General features: G+C 36.1%; 3 protein-coding genes across 3 annotated transcripts in view; 1 reads left to right on the top strand and 2 right to left on the bottom strand.

The window, feature by feature from the left end:
• LOC149549774 (acyl-coenzyme A oxidase 3, peroxisomal-like) overlaps nt 1-3,889 on the top strand; it is a 58,591-nt gene extending 54,702 nt beyond the window's left edge. The window contains exons 9-15 of the mRNA XM_089793039.1: nt 1,460-1,595; nt 1,735-1,854; nt 2,575-2,721; nt 2,853-2,957; nt 3,046-3,150; nt 3,234-3,301; nt 3,455-3,889. Coding sequence (XP_089649165.1) covers nt 1,460-1,595; nt 1,735-1,854; nt 2,575-2,721; nt 2,853-2,957; nt 3,046-3,150; nt 3,234-3,301; nt 3,455-3,623 — 850 coding nt within the window. The 3' untranslated portion in view covers nt 3,624-3,889. The remainder of the gene's footprint in view (nt 1-1,459; nt 1,596-1,734; nt 1,855-2,574; nt 2,722-2,852; nt 2,958-3,045; nt 3,151-3,233; nt 3,302-3,454) is intronic.
• Nucleotides 3,890-4,706: 817 nt separating this feature from the next.
• On the bottom strand, nt 4,707-6,267 carry LOC149549773 (uncharacterized). The gene is made up of 4 exons (XM_089793038.1): nt 6,192-6,267; nt 5,850-6,073; nt 5,537-5,724; nt 4,707-5,430 (listed from the first exon to the last, which is right to left on the bottom strand). The coding sequence occupies exons 2-4, from the start codon at nt 6,017-6,019 to the stop codon at nt 4,814-4,816; spliced, it is 975 nt and encodes a 324-aa protein (XP_089649164.1). The 5' UTR covers nt 6,020-6,073; nt 6,192-6,267; the 3' UTR covers nt 4,707-4,813.
• On the bottom strand, nt 6,229-7,948 carry LOC149549772 (uncharacterized). The gene is made up of 3 exons (XM_089793037.1): nt 7,169-7,948; nt 6,705-7,003; nt 6,229-6,589 (listed from the first exon to the last, which is right to left on the bottom strand). Exons 1-3 carry the CDS (start codon nt 7,906-7,908, stop codon nt 6,258-6,260), a joined length of 1,371 nt encoding a protein of 456 aa, XP_089649163.1. The 5' UTR covers nt 7,909-7,948; the 3' UTR covers nt 6,229-6,257.
• Between the last annotated feature and the right edge of the window lie 6,169 nt (nt 7,949-14,117).

The raw sequence follows: 14,117 nt of genomic DNA, 5'->3' as shown, positions 1-14,117 counted from the left end.
AAGATGTGACATGTGGTATCCTTGTAATGTTGCTCAAGGCATGTCAGGACATGTTTAATTGAAAGTTCCCCTTGATCGATTTTGGAATGGAAACCAAATTATCTGAATGTATGCTATTTATTGTTTGACAATTTAGCATTTATTTACAAAGTATGGTGCATAATTGTATGACTTATTGCAGTTTTTTATTATTGGTAAACACTTTTGACTGAAGCTATGAACCATTGGGGTCACATAGGAGCCCACCACCCCTATGGTGATTTTAACTTGCTGAGGCATTGACACCTCCTTGATTTGTCTGCTGCTGATTTTTGTGCTATTTTGTTCTCTTTATTTCTCTGTTCTCCTTATAAATCCTCTGCTTATCTCTTGATTCTCCTTATGACTGCGATCTCCTTGTTTCTTCATGCTCTTGAAATCCTTATCTCTCCACATCTGTTTATCCCTCCACTGCAATGAGTCCCCTATCTCTCCAACCCTTGTTACTCTTGATCATCATCCTTATACCTCCAAAGGTTTCCTCCATAGGGGCCCCTCTGCGATCCCTTTATTGTTCCCTACAACTCTTTAGCTCTCCATTGTTTTGGTTCCACCTTATATCTCCCCTCCATCGATACCCCCTCTCCACATCAGCACTGTCCTTTCTTCGCTCACAGCTACCGTACTCCACACTGGTGCTGGTAGTACGCCCCTTGTTTCACATGTGTAGGCAGTCCTACTTGGCATGGGCCCAGCAGCGATCAGGTGCATCCTTTCATCCTTTGGCAGTGTTTTCTCACTTTTCGACCAATCTGCATGAGATATGATATCACAACCACCGCACCCCCATGCCTTACTTCAAATTTGTGCATGATTCTTGTTGCATATATGTCTAATAAGAAGATACACAATATTTGTAATGGGTTGCTTCATGTTCAATGGGAATATTTACTTCAAGGGAATGGAGGAGCTTTCTGAACTTCAGTTTATATATTAAGGGGTAATCATAAGTAGACTCATTTAATGTCAGAGGCCCAGATTCACTAAGGATAGACATCATGTGCACATTTATCATGATGAAGTGCATGAAGCTGCATTTTAGGGTTTTTGGCTCCATCAGATATTCTAATGAGCACAAGGCTTTTATCATTTGCATGCAGTTCTTGCAGGACCATTCACTGGGTTGTTTTGTATACACATTCAACATATTTATTTATGAAGTGTCCATTTCTGTTTTACATTGCAAGAGGGATCTGTCACAGAAATATTTCTTAGACTATTTGATTTTTCTAAAATGAATGAAACATTTATCTTGATAGGCAATGAATACATGAATTAGCTTGGGACATGAACAATGTAGACAATTGACAATTTGATACAGCAAACCTAAATACCAGGGAAGTAATCTTTGTTTAAGGTTTGATAGGTCGAATTAACAGGAATCGCTTAAGAACTATTTTGAAGGATTTTGTCTTTGCAGATATGCAATGAGTTGTGCTGCTAATGATCTGAAGAGGATATATTGGAAAAGGACCCCTTCTGATAGCAAGACTATTCATGTTCTTTCTAGTGGATACAAGGCTATGTTCACATGGCACAACATGAATACATTGCAGGTTGTCTTCAAATTCAAGGATGATTTGGCTGGCTTTAAATCTGATAATTTTATTAATGCATATGCTGTGATCTTGTCAGTGTTTATATTTTCTTTTGTAATTTTGGAATTAATTAATGGAAATCAAAATTGTTATGCAGGAGTGCCGTGAGGCATGTGGTGGTCAAGGTCTAAAAACTGAAAACCGCATAGGCAATCTCCTGGGTGAATATGATGTTCAATCCACATTTGAAGGAGATAATAATGTTCTTATGCAACAGGTATGTTATGAGTAGGATGCCATAGTCTCTTATTTTATTTATTTTCATTTGGTAAATGAGAATTTTTTAACGGATTCCCCAACAAGTGGGACAAATGGGCATTCAATCCCTAGACATGATAGAGAAAGCACCTACCATGGAGATTTGAACTTCAAATAACATTGTAAATTTATTCAGTTTCCAATACAATATAACTCCTAACTTGTAATGTTGCCATATACAAATATTTATTAGTGAAGTCAGAGAGCAGTACATGCCATTTTATGGGCAATGCCTTACAAACCCTTTTGCTTTTTGTTGGGCGACTATGGACATCCTACCCATGAAAAACTGATAGAGAATGCCTATCATCTTTTGACTTACCCAAGTATGGAAACATTTCTCATTGCTTAAGAGGCAAAGCAATTTAGGAAGTGTAATGTTTAATTTTATGTTTTTAATTGCAGTGTACCTCTATCATTAGTCTCTAAACAGATTTCAAAGTTTCTAACTAAAACTGTTTATGGTAATACTTTTGGTTTGTGACAATACCTTAATTTGTATATCAGGAATTCATAATACAAATAGAATCTGGATGTAGTTTAATAGATTGCATCTGTAATTTCCCCCTCACAAGTATTTGGAAACTTCGAATTTGTTTTAATTATCTCTTTCTGTGGTCTGTTTTGTCTGAAAGAAATATATTAGATGCGTACCCTAACATCTTATTCTATGCTCTAGGTTAGTAAAGCACTACTTGGAGAATATTATGCTACTCACAAGAAGCAAAAACCCTTTAAGGGATTGGGTCTAGAGCACATGAATAATACCTGCCCTGTAATTCCAGCAGTTCTGGATAGTTTTACATTGCGAAGCTTAAGATTTCAAGTGAGTTTTTTCTGGTTTCATCTGTTATCTGTTATGTTTTTATTGCTGCATTGCAATTCTCTGAAATTCATAGCAAGTGTGATCTGTAAGTTCACCTGTAAGTTGCAACTAAGAAATGCAGTGGTGTACAGCTTGATATTTTCCATTTGAGGGAGCGTGATTTGTTGGAACGTTTAGCAGTGGAAATTTCTCAAGTTGTTTCACAGGGCAAAAGTACAACTATTGCTTTCACCATGGTATGTATGAATGTGACATCCCATCTAACACTTTTACTAGACTTCATCTCATCTCAGTCAGTGATTTATATTTTTTTATGATGATTAGAGTTACAAGTTGGCAGAGGACTTGGGGAGAGCTTTCTCTCAACGGGCAGTACTAGATTCCATCATTTCTGCAGAGGAAAATTTCAGTCCTGCTGATTCAATAAAGGTGACTAAAGTCTGCCTTATCCTAGGAGTAATTTGACAGCAACTATTCTGCTGCCTTAGTTCTTACAAGTTTTGGCTTTGTAGGATGTTCTAGGACTGTTGAGAACCTTATATGTCTTGGTCAATCTCGAAGAAGACATTTCGTTCCTGAGGTATGCACTATGCATAAACTAGAAGAATCAGAATAACTTAACAAGCAAAATATGCTATCTTTATATCTTTCAAGTTCTTCGTTTTATTTTTTCTTCATAAATATTCCAAGATCATAACCACGCTAATCTGATACTGGTATTATTGTAATACAGATATGGATATTTAACACCACGACAGTCACAGGTAATCCAGAAGGAAGCGGGAGATTTGTGTAAGGAGCTAAGGCCGCATGCACTGGCCCTTGTTGATTCCTTTGGAATTCCACAGCCATATCTCAGTCCAATTGCATTTGATTGGGTTGAGGCAAATTCATGGGAATAAGTATGGATACAATCAGTTTGAACCCAAAGTATCAAGAGAATTTAATCCAGGCTTGGGCTTATTGGATTAGATAAAAAGTTATTTATTGAATGTAATTATGACATTGACTTGAGAAATAATTGTTAGTCAATGTCTATAGCAGAGATACTAATGGATTCAACTTTAAGCATAAATTTGCCTGGGAATTTGTGCAAATCAGGTATTGTAAAGTTGTGACCATAAATTTTTTTTTTTGCAATAAAAATAAAATAAGTTGGTTCATGGCATATTATTGGTCTGTCTTAATTTTCCTGGTACATTTAATTTTTTTATTTTATCAAGACAAAGGATTTTTAAAAATATTATGTGACTGCTTATTGTGCATAGCTTTGGCACTGCTGATGTAAACAGAAGAAAATTATTTTGTGACAAGTTGGGTGGGGGCCATATCATGGAGTATTCTCCATATCCAGCTAATGAAGTTAATCTATTTGTTTAAGCTCTTCTCAATATTGTATGTTTCATAATTTGCATTGCTCTGGTAGACATGAATGCAAAATGTAGAGGCACACAGGAGGGTTGAGTGATACATCAGAGTCTGGAATTACATTTCAATGTTGAACTTTCATGCAGTGAGGGTTTGATGGTTTAGTTTAATTTTATGTGTTTCTTTCAACTTCAGTGTTGACGGTTTGTTCAGTAAAAGTTTGATCTTTTAGTGTACTTTTTGATAGTTGTTTCTATTTGATTCACTATTGAAGCTTTACATGGTGAGGGTACAGAAATTTATTGTCATTTTATATAGTTATAACCATAGATGTAAAAATCACCTGAGGAGATTAATCGCCTAGGCTTGAAAAAGTTTAATCGGGAAAAATCGGGAAAAAATCGGGGAAAAAATCGGGAACTAAAAAACCACTAAATTTTAATAAAAAAATGCGATTTTTTTACAGAATTCAATGTTTTTTTGCATCTAATGACTTAATTACTAACAATACATAAGAAACAATCATGTTTAGATATATATCAATGCAAAAAGAGTTATTAATTGGTAAATTACTAACAAGTAAGTAGTGACAAGTTGTAAATTACTAACAACTAACAAGTTCACAACACATGAGAAGTATTCTCATAAATAAAGTGTCAAATGTAAAGAGTTCAAATAAGCACATCAACATGACTACAAATAAGTACAAATGTCAAATACAGGACTACATCTTCCTCTTCCCAGTCACTTTACTAGCGAGTGCGGGAGAGGGTAAAGCTCTAGAACTAGAACCCCGTAGGGTTTGTGCCCGTGTCTGTGTCTGTGCCAATGCAGGAGATGGTGTAGCTATAGAACTAGATGTCGGTATCTCCACATTCGCCGCGCGCAAGATGTCAAGGTCCTCTGCAGTAAGCTCAATGTCATCATCCTCATCATCGCCCTCCTCGATGTCATCCAAATCGATGTCATATCCAGTTCCACCCCCTTCCTCCTTTGCAGCCTCCTCCGCGGCCTCCCTCTCCAAATTGGAGATGTCCTCCTGTGTAAATAAGGGAGCCTGCTCTTGTGCCGTCCAATCATAATAAGGATCTATCTCATCCAAATCGATTGGCCCAGGCGGATCTTGTTGCGCCTTTTTCATGCGCAATTTAAGATTATATTGCACATAGACCATGTCATTCATCCTCTTTTGGGACAACCTGTTTCTCTTTTTTGTGTGGATGGCCTCAAACAAACTCCAGTTGCGCTCACAATGTGATGCGCTACAAGGCTGTGATAGGATTCTGAGAGCAAATTTTGCAAGATTTGGAGTGCTTGCACCCCAAGTGGTCCACCAAGCCACTGCATCACAAAAATTGTACAAGTTAGAAAATACTAATAGACAACAAAAAATGAAACATAAATATTAATTTAGCATTTGAGATTCAGAAGTTTGCAAATGTATTACCTGGGGTTTGTGTAAGCCTTGCTCTCTTGCAGAGAGAAGTGGAGAACACCTTGCCTCCTGCTGAAGTGAAGATATCCTGCTCAGCGATGATTTTATCTCTTGTTTCCTCGCTGGTTACCATCTTTTCGATGCACTCACTTAGGCCTCTGATGACCTCTCCATCAGGATCTGCATATGTACCATCAGCCCTAAAACCAAAAACCAAAAACAAATAAGTCTTCCAATTTTAGTACACACCCAACACCCTACGAAAGCAAAATGAACTCAAGTCTTTGTTAACTTAAATTTGAGTAAGAATGAGCTTACAGTATACCTAAAACGTGGGTTGAGGAAATATCCTGCTGCATGAATGGGTTGGTGAAGCTGATTATTCCACCTTCTATCAATGATCTGCCAAATGGGTTCATATTTGATGCTTTCCCCCTTGTAGTAATTTTTGACAGATTCTTTGGCCTTGTCCATGGCCTCATATAGTTCACCCATTGGCGTTTGGTCTCCATCAACCAAACGCAAAACTCTGACTAAAGGCTCAGACACCTGCAATATAAATTTGAAATTAGTTGACAAGTTACAAAATTATTATTTACTTGAGTTACAAACTTAGTATGTTATAAAGTTGTAAAGTGCAAACTAAAACTTAAAGTTTTGTAGTTACCTTTACTATTTCATCAGCCTTATCTTCAAAATATTTATCAAACACAATCCGCACAACATTCTCTCCTTAACTCTTCTTTGAAAATGTGGAAGCAAGCCATTTTTTGGAAACAAACATTTGCTTCAAAGAAGCCAAATTATCGAGAATGCTTTGCAATGTCAAAAAAATCGTTGCAAACCTTGTGACGGCAGGCCTGACAATTTCTTTGCCATCAGTGTGCTCTCTCATCAGGCTAAGGACCCATGGGTGATTGTATATGTATTTTGTCACCCGCCTTGCATCCTCCACAATTGGAGTGACCCACTCAAGTTTGCCCATGTCCTCCAAAAGAAGGTCAAGGACATGTGCTGCACACGGGGTCCAAGAGAGAGTGGGGTGCCTCTGCTGTAGGAGTTTTCCTGCCAATTGTAAAAGCAAATACTAATTAGTTTCCAACTTTTCAAATATATCAAACTATTAAAAATTCTTGTTGTGAAATTCACGATGCACATGCAACATAAAATTACGGTTTACCTGCTGATACATATGCAGCAGCATTGTCTGTGATGATTTGCACCACATTTTCAATGCCAATCTCTAAGACCATATTCTCCAACATCAATGCTAATGTCTGAGCATTTTTTACCTTGTTGGAGGCATCGATTGATTTCAGGAACACCACATTATCATTGCAGCAGGCCAAAAAATTAATTATGGTCCTGCTCTTCCCATCCGTCCACCCGTCAGAAAGAATGGTGCAACCAAATTTTGTCCATTCTTGTTTCTGTTCCTCAACAAATGCTTTGGCCCTCTCAACAGCATTTCCAATAAGCCTACAAAAACAAATTTTAGTTATGTCTTAGATTCTTAGTAATTTAAAATTGATTTAGACTTTAGTAATCAACATTCTAATTTCTAGATAAATTAATTAAAATTTAGAACTAAGTAAAAAGTTAAAAATTAAAAGGAAATCGAGTCTAATAAAATTATTCGCTTACCTGCCACCCAACACAAAACGAGAAGGGGACTTGTACCCCTTTCCTGCAACTGTCAACCCTGTGGCCAAAGCCTCCCAATAGGGACTGTCAACAACACTAATAGGAAGGTTGTTGAAAACCCAGAAATCTGCTAGTGCATTGTCCAACTCGTCATGGACCTCCTTATTCCATCTAGTGGCCTCTAATGAAGGTTGTGCACCAGGTGTGTGCCTCGTCACAAAATAGCTCCCTATCCCAGAAGCACTTGCTGATCCTGATGGTGCGGAAGTGCTAGGAGGTGTAGGAGTGGGAGTGGGAGTGGAACTCGTGAAAGAAAAAACACCCTGTTTGCGGACACGCGGCCCACGATAAGAGCCAACCATGCTCTCAATGGCTGCCTCCTCCTCCTGAACATCAACGAAACTGCCCTGGGTCTCTGCTATGGCTGCCCTGACATGCAATTTATTCCGCTCTCTTTGCAATTTTTTTTGTTCTCCAGCTGCGAGCAAGGCATTTGCAAACCTTTTTACTTCTTCTGTTGTATTCTCACAAGGATTTGTATCATGTTTTGAGATCCCTGCGATGTGATATTTGAACCGGTAAATGCCCCCGGATATTACTTTTTCACATCGAATGCAAATCACTTTGGTTGGTTCATCAGGTGCTTCATAGGCATATTTCCATGCTTGATCTCTCGCATTCTTTGGCCTGGTGCCAATGTAGCCTGAGGGGCATGGAGTCAATGGCCATTTGTCTGCCATTTAAAACTGCTGCGGGCTGCCTACACATACAAATTTTAAAAAAAAACTATAAATAAATTATAACAAGATCAAAATTAACAGTTAAACAAAGAATTCAAGCAACATTCCAATAACAACACCAATAAATTGAAATCCAAATAACATTCAAACAAACTAGCTGCTAGGGTTTCAAATTTTTTTAGAAAGGGCAAATTTTTAGCATAAATTCGATCTAGAATGGAAAAAAATGCAAATGAATGCATTTAATCTTGCTTACATTCATCAAATGCATTCCTAACTAATTAGGAATGTATTTTTATCCATTTACATGCAAGAAAAAAAAATACAATCTCTTGCAAAAACAAAAAACAAAGATTCAAATCACTTACCTAGTAACGAAGAAATCGAATCAAAAGGCCTCCAAATGCACTTGATTCTGCCTATTTCTTGCCAAGAACTCCTTCTCTATCCTCTCCTCTCCAAAACACCCTAAGCAATGTAAAAACATAATGAAAAAAACGTGTTTTTTCGTCACTTTATGTGACTGTTGGGCGCGAGCGATTTTTTGCAAAAAAATCGCGATTTTTAGGCGATTAATCTGCGATTTTTTGGAAAAAATCTGCAAAAAAAAATCGCGATTTTTGGGGCAACTAAATCGCCGGCCCCAAAAAATCGCGATTTTATCTCGTATCGCCGATTAATCGGCGATACTCACATCTATGGTTATAACATTTCATTTTGCAACTTCTTTTTAATGGGTGTGTCTTGAACACTTTGTGTGAGGTTTTTCTTTGTGTTTTTAATTTTGTGCAAGAAGACAGAATTTTTTCTTTTAAATTGCAAGAGTTGAGAGTGGTTGGAGGACAAATTTGAAGCTTTGCACAATGGATTGAAGGTTTTCCAATCTTTTTGTACATTTGTCTTTGCGTGTCGTAATTTTTTCTTTTTGAATTGAGCATTAGGTTTTGAAGTTTTTGTTGTTGTAAGTTTACCTAGTTTTTTGTGCCTTTCATATTTGAAAGTTATTTGTCATTTTATACAGTTCTCTCTGTTATTGTCACATTTTCTTGTCCGTGTTTGTCATGCACATATACCATATGCTTCCTGTACTAAATATGCATGGCCCGATGCTAGCTATACTCCATTTCTCTTCACTGGCCCTTTTTGAGCTGGCTTGTAGGTCATTTTCCCTTTTTTGGCCAATTATATTTGGCCAGTGTTACCAGTAAACATGTTCCCATGCTAGATGCACCCATTTCGGAGATGGAAATGGTCTTGGGGATAAGCGGACAACTGAAAACTTCTCCAAGCCATCCCTGATGAAGCAGATTTTTTGAAAACCATCCTGGAAACTCGAGGACATGTTGGAGGTTTTCACACCATTGCCCCATTGCAAACAGGAATGCCCTCTTTTCACTTCAGTTTCAGGGCTAGTCGCCCTTGGTGGATCTCTAGGGTCTTAGATAGCAGCAATTTCAAGTCTGTAGGTCTTACTAGTAGGAGGTAAAGTGGAGTCAAAGAGGATAGCCAAAGGTCAATTAGACTTATCTTGAGCATGAAAAGAAGATCCACTCTGATACAATCCATGGTCTTGTTTCCAGCAAGGCATTATGCAAAGCTTGAAAGCTAACAAAATGGCTAAGTGAAGGGGAATGAGTGCTAATGTTGAATTTTGTTGGAATTCCTCAAACCCAGGAGTATCTGCCATCACAAAAGGACTAAAAAATTGATAAAATCTGTCATTGATTTTCAGAAAGGATCAAACTTGAGAGAAGTTTGAATGACTTGATTTGTTTGGGAAAGTCTCGAGTGCCAAGAATTTTGCCAAGAAAATTCCTCAAACTTAAAGACAGCCAACAAAAAAAAGGTGGAAATTCGTCGAATTCAGAAATCTCCACGATATAAATTCCTCTTAGAAGCTCCACCGACCTTAGAATCCTCTATTTTGATGCAATTTGGAGAGTTCGAGAGATGAAAATGCAGATTAGAAGATTGAATTGATAAAGTTTTGGAGTGGGGAACAATTACGACACAAGTTTGAACTACAAGATGGGGTGGGAAATTCTTTGGATTCAAGATCTCCACCATGGAAATTCATCTTAGGAATCTCCACCAACCTCAGAGTCCTCTATTTTGATGCAATTTGGAGAGTTTGAGCATGTTAATGTTTTGTAGCTTCAATCTGATAAACTCTAGTGAAGATATATATATATATATATATATATATATATATATATATATATATATATATATATATATATATATATATATATATATATATATATATATATATATATATATATATATATTATTATTATTATTATTATTTATATGTTAGAGAAAGTGATAATATATAATTTGTATATATATAGTTATAATGATTAATACCATGAATAGACATGTCCTTGAAGATTCATGTCTATTCATAGCTCATTCTCCATATAAATATATTGATAGCTGAATTTGAAAATGTGTACCAAACACATGGCAATGCAATTACACTTGCATCGATCTTGTTTTCTCCATCTCTCAGGCAATATGAGATGTGTGTGTGTGTGTGTGTGTGTGTGTGTGTGTGTTTGTGTGTGTGAGCAGAAGAGATAATATACAATTTGTATATATATAATTATAATGAGTAATATCATGAATAGACATGTCCCTGAAGATTCATGTCTATTCATAGCTCATTCTCCATATAAATATATTGATAGCTGAATTTGAAAAACATATACCAAACACATGGCATTGCAATTACACTTGCATCAATCCTGTTACTCCAACATGGTATCAGAGCCGATTGCAAATGTACAAGTAAAATATATTAAGATGGTGAATGGAATAAATCAAAGCCTTAGGAGGATGAGACTATGTAAAGCTTCGGGAGAAAATTGCAGGGTAGATGTTTAAAGATAAGGTGAATAAGATATGAAATATAGAGGGAAACAAAATTTACCATTTTCTCCATCTTGAAGGCAATAAATCCCATTCACATAACAGATAAGTGACTACCATCGAATAGTAGCATAAGAAAATAAAATGGAAGTATTAAATAAGAAGCCAAATATTCTATAAGCACAAGCGCCGAAAGGGAAATGTGTACTATGGGTAGACCCTTTGATTTGATCTTGAAATAAATTTATACCTTACTTGTGTTTGGAACAAATCACCACAAATAAACAAAGAAGGAAATATGAGTCAGACCCTCAATCCAGTCTGCAAACATCTGATTTGGAATCGAATGGGAAGTACAATCATATATATACAAAACAATCCAATAATGACTATAGAAAGAATGCAAGAACAACCATGTGGAAATGTGGCATCACAATTGCAGCAGATAAACCCAAGGTGAAATCTAATCAGTAGTATGCAGTGGTACCAGGCAAGGTATGGTTATTCGAATAAGGAGTGAGCATTGGGCTAAGAGAACGATAAGGAAAAGTGGACTGAGTTAAGATATGATATAATGTTTATGCATTATTTGAATATAAGGTATTATACTTTTGTAGCATTATTATTTGAATATAAGATGTTTAATTTGAATAACTATAGTATGACATGTTATAGTTATATATATAATGAAAGGAACGGTATTCAAATTGAATAATCCATCTTATTGAGAATAATTATTAAAGATATTATTATTATTATAAGAATTGTGTGCCTTGATCTTTTCCTCCGAGAATGTTATTGTAGGAAAAGGAAGATTGATTTCAAATTCAAAGGGAGATTGAGATTCAAAAGGAGCCTGACATTTCAATAGATGTAACCTTGAAAGAGAGGGAGTAGATAGAGGAGATGGTTCCATCAACCTTCAGTGATCTCAAATGTATTGATTAAGAGGGAGTAGACCATGTTGAAGATGGATTCTCCAGTAATCAATAAATTGTAGTAGTCAAGAGGATTGTGATTCTTGAATATTCTTCAGAACTATATAGGCCTACTTGTGTATATCATGAGGAAGTGATGACTTCCAAATGATTATCATTTGTATTTGTAGAAGTTATTGAAAGGTGACAATCTTTCAATAACTTTATCTATTATGATGGATATCTTACGATGTCTATGCAGATCATGATAGATTATACTTTGCATGGTGGATATTTATATGGTACGCATTATGAGAATGTGAGTGCACATACCTTATAAACACTTTGAGTACATGGTGAATGGTATGCAAATTGATGTTCAAGAGTCCATTACACAAAGTACTTGGAGAATGTTGAAAAAGTTGACTTCAGAAGGCCATTACTCAAAGAAACTTAGTGAATGTTTATCCTCCCTAGCTAAGAGGGAGTGTTAATGTTTTGTAGCTTCGGTTTGATAAACTATATATATATATATATATATATATATATATATATATATATATATATATATATATATATGAGATGTATGTGTGTGTGTGTGTGTGTGTGTGTGTGTGTGTGTGTGTGTGTGTTGTATTATTTATTATTTATATGTTAGAGAAAGAGATAATATATAATTTGTATATATATAATTATAATGATTAATATCATGATTAGACATGTCCTTGAAGAGACATGTCTTTTCATAGCTCATTCTCCATATAAATATAATGATAGTTGCATTTGAAAAACATATACCAAACACATGGCAATGCAATTACACTTGCAACGATCCTATTACTCCAACAAAGAAAAGAAATTGGAGATTGGAAGACTGAATAGAAGTGTTGGAGTGAGGAACAATTTTGAAACAACTTTGAACTACAAGATGGGTAGAAACTCCTCTAATCTCCACCCTTGAATTGGATGACCAAAATTGGATTGAAATGGGCAAGGGAGTTTTGAGTTGAAATGAAGGAAAGTGAAGCTGGAAAATCCTTGGTGGATATTCTTTAACTTTAGGAAATTGCACCCTTAAATGCCTCTCAAACTTTAAGTTCCATCCACCTTAATCAAGCTCTTCGCTAAACCAAATCATTTTTAGGAGGCATTCTAGGTTAAAAGAGGAAAGGATATTTTGATAAATCCAATCACAAGGCTAACTATACCTTGGTGGAAATTCCTCGAACTCAGGCATCTCCCCCCAAGATCTTCCCTCCACCATGGGGGATTTTCAATTCAAAATTAAAATTCTTTCCTTTATTCAAAGTCGGCCTAGGCTTTTCAAAAAACAATTTAAATAAATAAATTTTATTGCCAAAAGATCAAGGTTGGGTTCCATATGGAGACATGTGCCTCCATACTGCACACTGCCTATAAAGGGAGAGGGAGTCAACTTCATTTTAACATCTTCCAAAGCAAAATTGCCTCTCATTTTTGACAGCGAACTACATCTATGCGGGCAACACTTTTTTATCTTCATGTTTGGGTAGCAAGATACCTCTCTAAGAGGTAGCAGTTTGACGTGTAATATTTGGTAGATTACATCCTAGACTAGCAATATGTCATAGGAAGTACAACTTATAGGAAGGCAGAAGAAAAATATGGGTAGAGTTTTCCCCAAAAGAAGTCAGACTTGTATGTGGGAAAAAAAGGAAAATTAGAGAACATTTTAAGGCAAAACATCTATCATCTCATATTTCATTCGTCCAAATTCATAGTTCCAATCTGAATTACTTAATTAAATTCCCAATGCTTTGAAGCCCGAATGCTAGTGCTTTGGGGGAGGAAGCTAGATTTGCATACAAGGGGATTATAGATGGTGAAAATTCAATTGAACTGTAACAATCTCTAACTTAAATTCTTACCCAAGTCAATGAGCTAAAATTTGTAAGGAAGAGGTTATATCTTGTACTTATGAAATTTCTTTTTTGTCTCTTTGATGTTACCGCAAGATGGCTTTCGGATTTCCTCTCTTTTGCTTATCAATTTTATGGACTTAATGCCCTCTTCTTTCTTGTTTTGCAAGATGGGTTGCTGGAGAGTAAGCTAGGAGATGCAGGAGACTCCAAGATTGCAAGATGACACTCCAAGTTCAAGGCTCAAAGTCTTCGAAATGAGAAGAGGGGTACAAGATCAAATCATCAAGTACAAAACAAATCAAGCCTAGCTACAAGAAGGCTTCAGAGAGTTCAATCAAGTTTGCGATTTCAGGATGAGATTTCCAGCTTGAAAATAAAGATAAAGTTTGCAAGTTCAAGTCCGGCCATGAGGATGAGGAAATTTTGAGAAGATATAGGAATTTGGAAACATGAACCATCACAATCATTCACAAGAAATTGATAATTTCGGAAGAGTTAATCTAAGTTGAAGTATCAAGAA

Source organism: Cupressus sempervirens, chromosome 7 (genome assembly GCF_028749045.1).
Source record: "Cupressus sempervirens isolate cs-2001-9-10 chromosome 7, ASM2874904v1, whole genome shotgun sequence".
NCBI lineage: Eukaryota > Viridiplantae > Streptophyta > Pinopsida > Cupressales > Cupressaceae > Cupressus > Cupressus sempervirens.
The sequence above is the reverse complement of the archived record's forward strand: the minus strand, read 5'-3'. Positions and strand labels throughout refer to the sequence as shown.

Excerpts from the sequence above, each read along its gene's own strand:
- LOC149549773 (XM_089793038.1), bottom strand. The coding sequence starts at position 6,019 with ATGGGTGAACTATATGAGGCCATGGACAAGGCCAAAGAATCTGTCAAA. Across the intron at positions 5,725-5,849 it reads TTCCTCAACCCACGTTTTAG|GGCTGATGGTACATATGCAG; the intron begins GTATACTGTAAG and ends TTTTGGTTTTAG. Across the intron at positions 5,431-5,536 it reads AAGGCTTACACAAACCCCAG|TGGCTTGGTGGACCACTTGG; the intron begins GTAATACATTTG and ends TTTGTGATGCAG.
- LOC149549772 (XM_089793037.1), bottom strand. The coding sequence starts at position 7,908 with ATGGCAGACAAATGGCCATTGACTCCATGCCCCTCAGGCTACATTGGC. Across the intron at positions 7,004-7,168 it reads CGTTTTGTGTTGGGTGGCAG|GCTTATTGGAAATGCTGTTG; the intron begins GTAAGCGAATAA and ends TTGTTTTTGTAG. Across the intron at positions 6,590-6,704 it reads TGCTGCATATGTATCAGCAG|GAAAACTCCTACAGCAGAGG; the intron begins GTAAACCGTAAT and ends TACAATTGGCAG.